Source organism: Mesitornis unicolor, unplaced genomic scaffold (genome assembly GCF_000695765.1).
Source record: "Mesitornis unicolor isolate BGI_N332 unplaced genomic scaffold, ASM69576v1 scaffold37670, whole genome shotgun sequence".
Taxonomy (NCBI): domain Eukaryota; kingdom Metazoa; phylum Chordata; class Aves; order Mesitornithiformes; family Mesitornithidae; genus Mesitornis; species Mesitornis unicolor.
In genome coordinates, this window is record NW_010160944.1 from 3,067 (window position 1) to 5,836 (window position 2,770).

Genomic DNA, 2,770 nt, shown 5'->3' on the forward strand with positions numbered 1-2,770 from the left:
GAGGGTACGGGAGGTCTCACAGCTCTGCGTGTGCTGCAGAGCCCCAGTGCCCCGCAGTGCCCCCCGCTCTGTACCTCGGGGCCCAGCATGGCAGCGGGGTCCGTGATAGTCAGCATGACCTCATTCACCAGCTCCATGGGGATGTCTCCCATCACACGGATGCGTTTGGCATCTTCCAGTGTCAGGCTCTCAGGCAGCTTCCGCTTCTCCCCTGGGGGGGCAGAGCAGCACCTCCAGCACTCGAGGGACCTCAGGATGTCCCCCCTCTCCCCCTACTCCCACCAGCCCTACCTGGCAGAGGCTCTGGGGCACTGGCATCCATGCTGGTGGCAGAGCTGCTGTTGCTGAGCTTCTTGCTGAAGAGTGGAGTGGTGGGCACAGCAACGGTGCTGACTGTGGCTGGAAGAGACCAGCGATGCCCATGAGTGCCAGATAGCAGCTCACCACACCACAGCCACAGCCAAGGCTCCTCAGTGCTTCATCCCACAGCCCCCGAGCTGGAGGAGCTGCTTGCCAATACCTGGGCGAGACACCAGCTGGGCCCCCTCTGCAGCCGGCACAATGAAATCAGCCTCCCAGATGGGGGAGTTCTCACCGTAAATCTCCTCCTCTAGCATGGACAGGAACCTGGTGGGGAGCGGGATGTCGGCTGGGGAGCAGGCACGGGACACGCACAGCCCCATGACCCCGCATGGCACAGTGGCCATCCCCGTGCCCAGCACCTACTTGGGGAAGTGAGTGAGGATCAGCGTCCGCTTCTCCGGCACCAGCTTGTCCTTCTCCACCCGGAACTTCTCCAGCAGCTGCCGGCGAGTGACCGTGAAGATGGACTTGAGGAGGCTGCGCCCAAAGACGTGCGTGGTCTCATAGCGGGGAAGGCTGTCGCAGCTCTGCGGCACGTGGCAGTAACACAGCCACCTGGGGAACACGGACCAGCGATGAGATGGGACCAGCAACCCCAGAGCATCCACATTCCTTCTGGGACAACATCGCGGGGCCAGGAGAGCAGGCGCCCAGGGACGTCCCCACTGCTTTCCAAATGGGACAAACACCTGGGAGAGCCGGGGAGAGGCTCGGACCCTGTCCCACCCTCACCTGGTGTAGTTGACCTTGTAGGTGGCCACGTCATCATTCTGGGAGCGCTGGCGGAACTGGGAAGGCGTCTCCAGCTTCCAGTAGTTGAGGCAGAGCAGGAACATCTTGGAGAGCTCATACATGGTCTGGCGCTCCTTGGGCGGCAAGTGGCTGAACTTGTACTGAACGAAGTTCAGGACCCCCTAGGGACAGGACAGGGCAGTGGAGGGGACTGGGCGCTGCACAAGCCCAGTGCTGCCCCCAAAGAGGGAGGTGGCCCTGAAGAGCACAGGACAAGTCACCAGTGCAATGCAAGAGCCTGGCAGCAGCCTTACCTGCTCAATGTTGGGTTTCTCGAAGGGGGGGCTGCCCAGGGAGCCCTCGACCACAGGCTGGCTCATCTGCAGGATGCACTTCCGCAGGAGCTGCGCGGATGCCATGTGACAAGGTTATGGACCAAGGTCCCGAGCCCAGGCAACCTTGGGCAGTGGGGGCAGCTCAGCGCTGCTGTGGAGCTGCACCAATCTCCACAGCTGGGAAGGTGCCAGAATCCACCCTGGAGCACAGATGCTTCTGCCCTGGAAACCTCCCTTCCAGGGGGAATCAGGACCAGAAAGCGGCCACTCCCAGCATGGGGTTGGTGTTTCAGGTCCCCAGCCAGGCTAGGGGTTGGCTCAGCCCACACAGATCACAAATCCCCACAGAGCAGGACAAGAAGCAGGGCAGCAGCCCCAGCTCCCCACAGGGACCCCCCCAGGCAAGACCCACTGTGGGCAGGGGCTAGGAGGCACCCAGCCCCAGACGCACCTTGAACAGGTAGAAATACACCTGCTTGGTGTCCGTGTCCTCCTCCTTGTGCACCGACATGAAGAGGTTCTCCACGTCCACCACCATGCCCAGCAGCCGGTTGATCTCCTCCTCTGAGACGTTCTCCAGGTGGGACACGTGGTCCGCTGCGGAGCAGGGAGACACAGTCAGGATGGGGGAATCAGCACCACTCCCCAGCCCCGGGGGGTCCCACAGGGGGTTACCCAGTGCATGGCCACAGCTCCGGCAGGGCTCACTCAGGTTGGTCACTGGCTGCTGCAGGTCCATGGGGGGGGCGGGGGGGGGGTGGGGGTTCTTCCAGCCGTTGCACTTGCAGGCGTCATTGGCCTGGGACGAGGGATGGGAGGGGACATCACACAGCAGCACACGCACGCCTCGAGCCAAGGCTGCCACCTTCTCTGGCCAAACAACTCCCCCCAAAGTCCCCTCCACCAATCCCACTCACCCTGCAGGATCCAGCACCCTGACACCCTCCCACGCTTCTCCTGTGCGCAGCCCCGGGATCCTGCAGCCCGCACCCACGGGCATCCTTGCATCTCCCTTGCATAGCTCAGCACCCTCCTCCTGCATCCCCTGCACATGCATGTTCTTGCAGCCTCTCCCACACCCCCCGAACGACTCAGCACCTCCCTCTCGAAACTCCCTGCCCATACATCTCCCTCCTGCATCCCCTGCACAGCTCAGCACCCCTCTTCTGCAACCCCTGCCCATGCACAGCCCAGCACCCTCCTGCTGCACCCCACACACAACCCAGCACCCCCTTCCCCTGTCCCCAACCATGTACGTCCCTGCATCCCCCTCCTATGCTCCTTGCATGGCCTAGAACCCCCTCCTGCATCCCATACACAGCCCAGCACACCCCTTCTGC

At 63.0% G+C, this 2,770-nt stretch overlaps 1 protein-coding gene across 1 annotated transcript in view; it reads right to left on the minus strand.

The window, feature by feature from the left end:
* Positions 1–2,229, minus strand: part of KAT2A (K(lysine) acetyltransferase 2A) — a gene marked incomplete at its 5' end in the record, with an annotated part of 4,517 nt that extends 2,288 nt beyond the window's left edge. The window contains 8 exons of the mRNA XM_010191501.1: positions 61–211; positions 292–399; positions 521–627; positions 727–918; positions 1,096–1,277; positions 1,410–1,499; positions 1,882–2,027; positions 2,106–2,229. Coding sequence (XP_010189803.1) covers positions 61–211; positions 292–399; positions 521–627; positions 727–918; positions 1,096–1,277; positions 1,410–1,499; positions 1,882–2,027; positions 2,106–2,229 — 1,100 coding nt within the window. The remainder of the gene's footprint in view (positions 1–60; positions 212–291; positions 400–520; positions 628–726; positions 919–1,095; positions 1,278–1,409; positions 1,500–1,881; positions 2,028–2,105) is intronic.
* Positions 2,230–2,770: the final 541 nt, after the last annotated feature.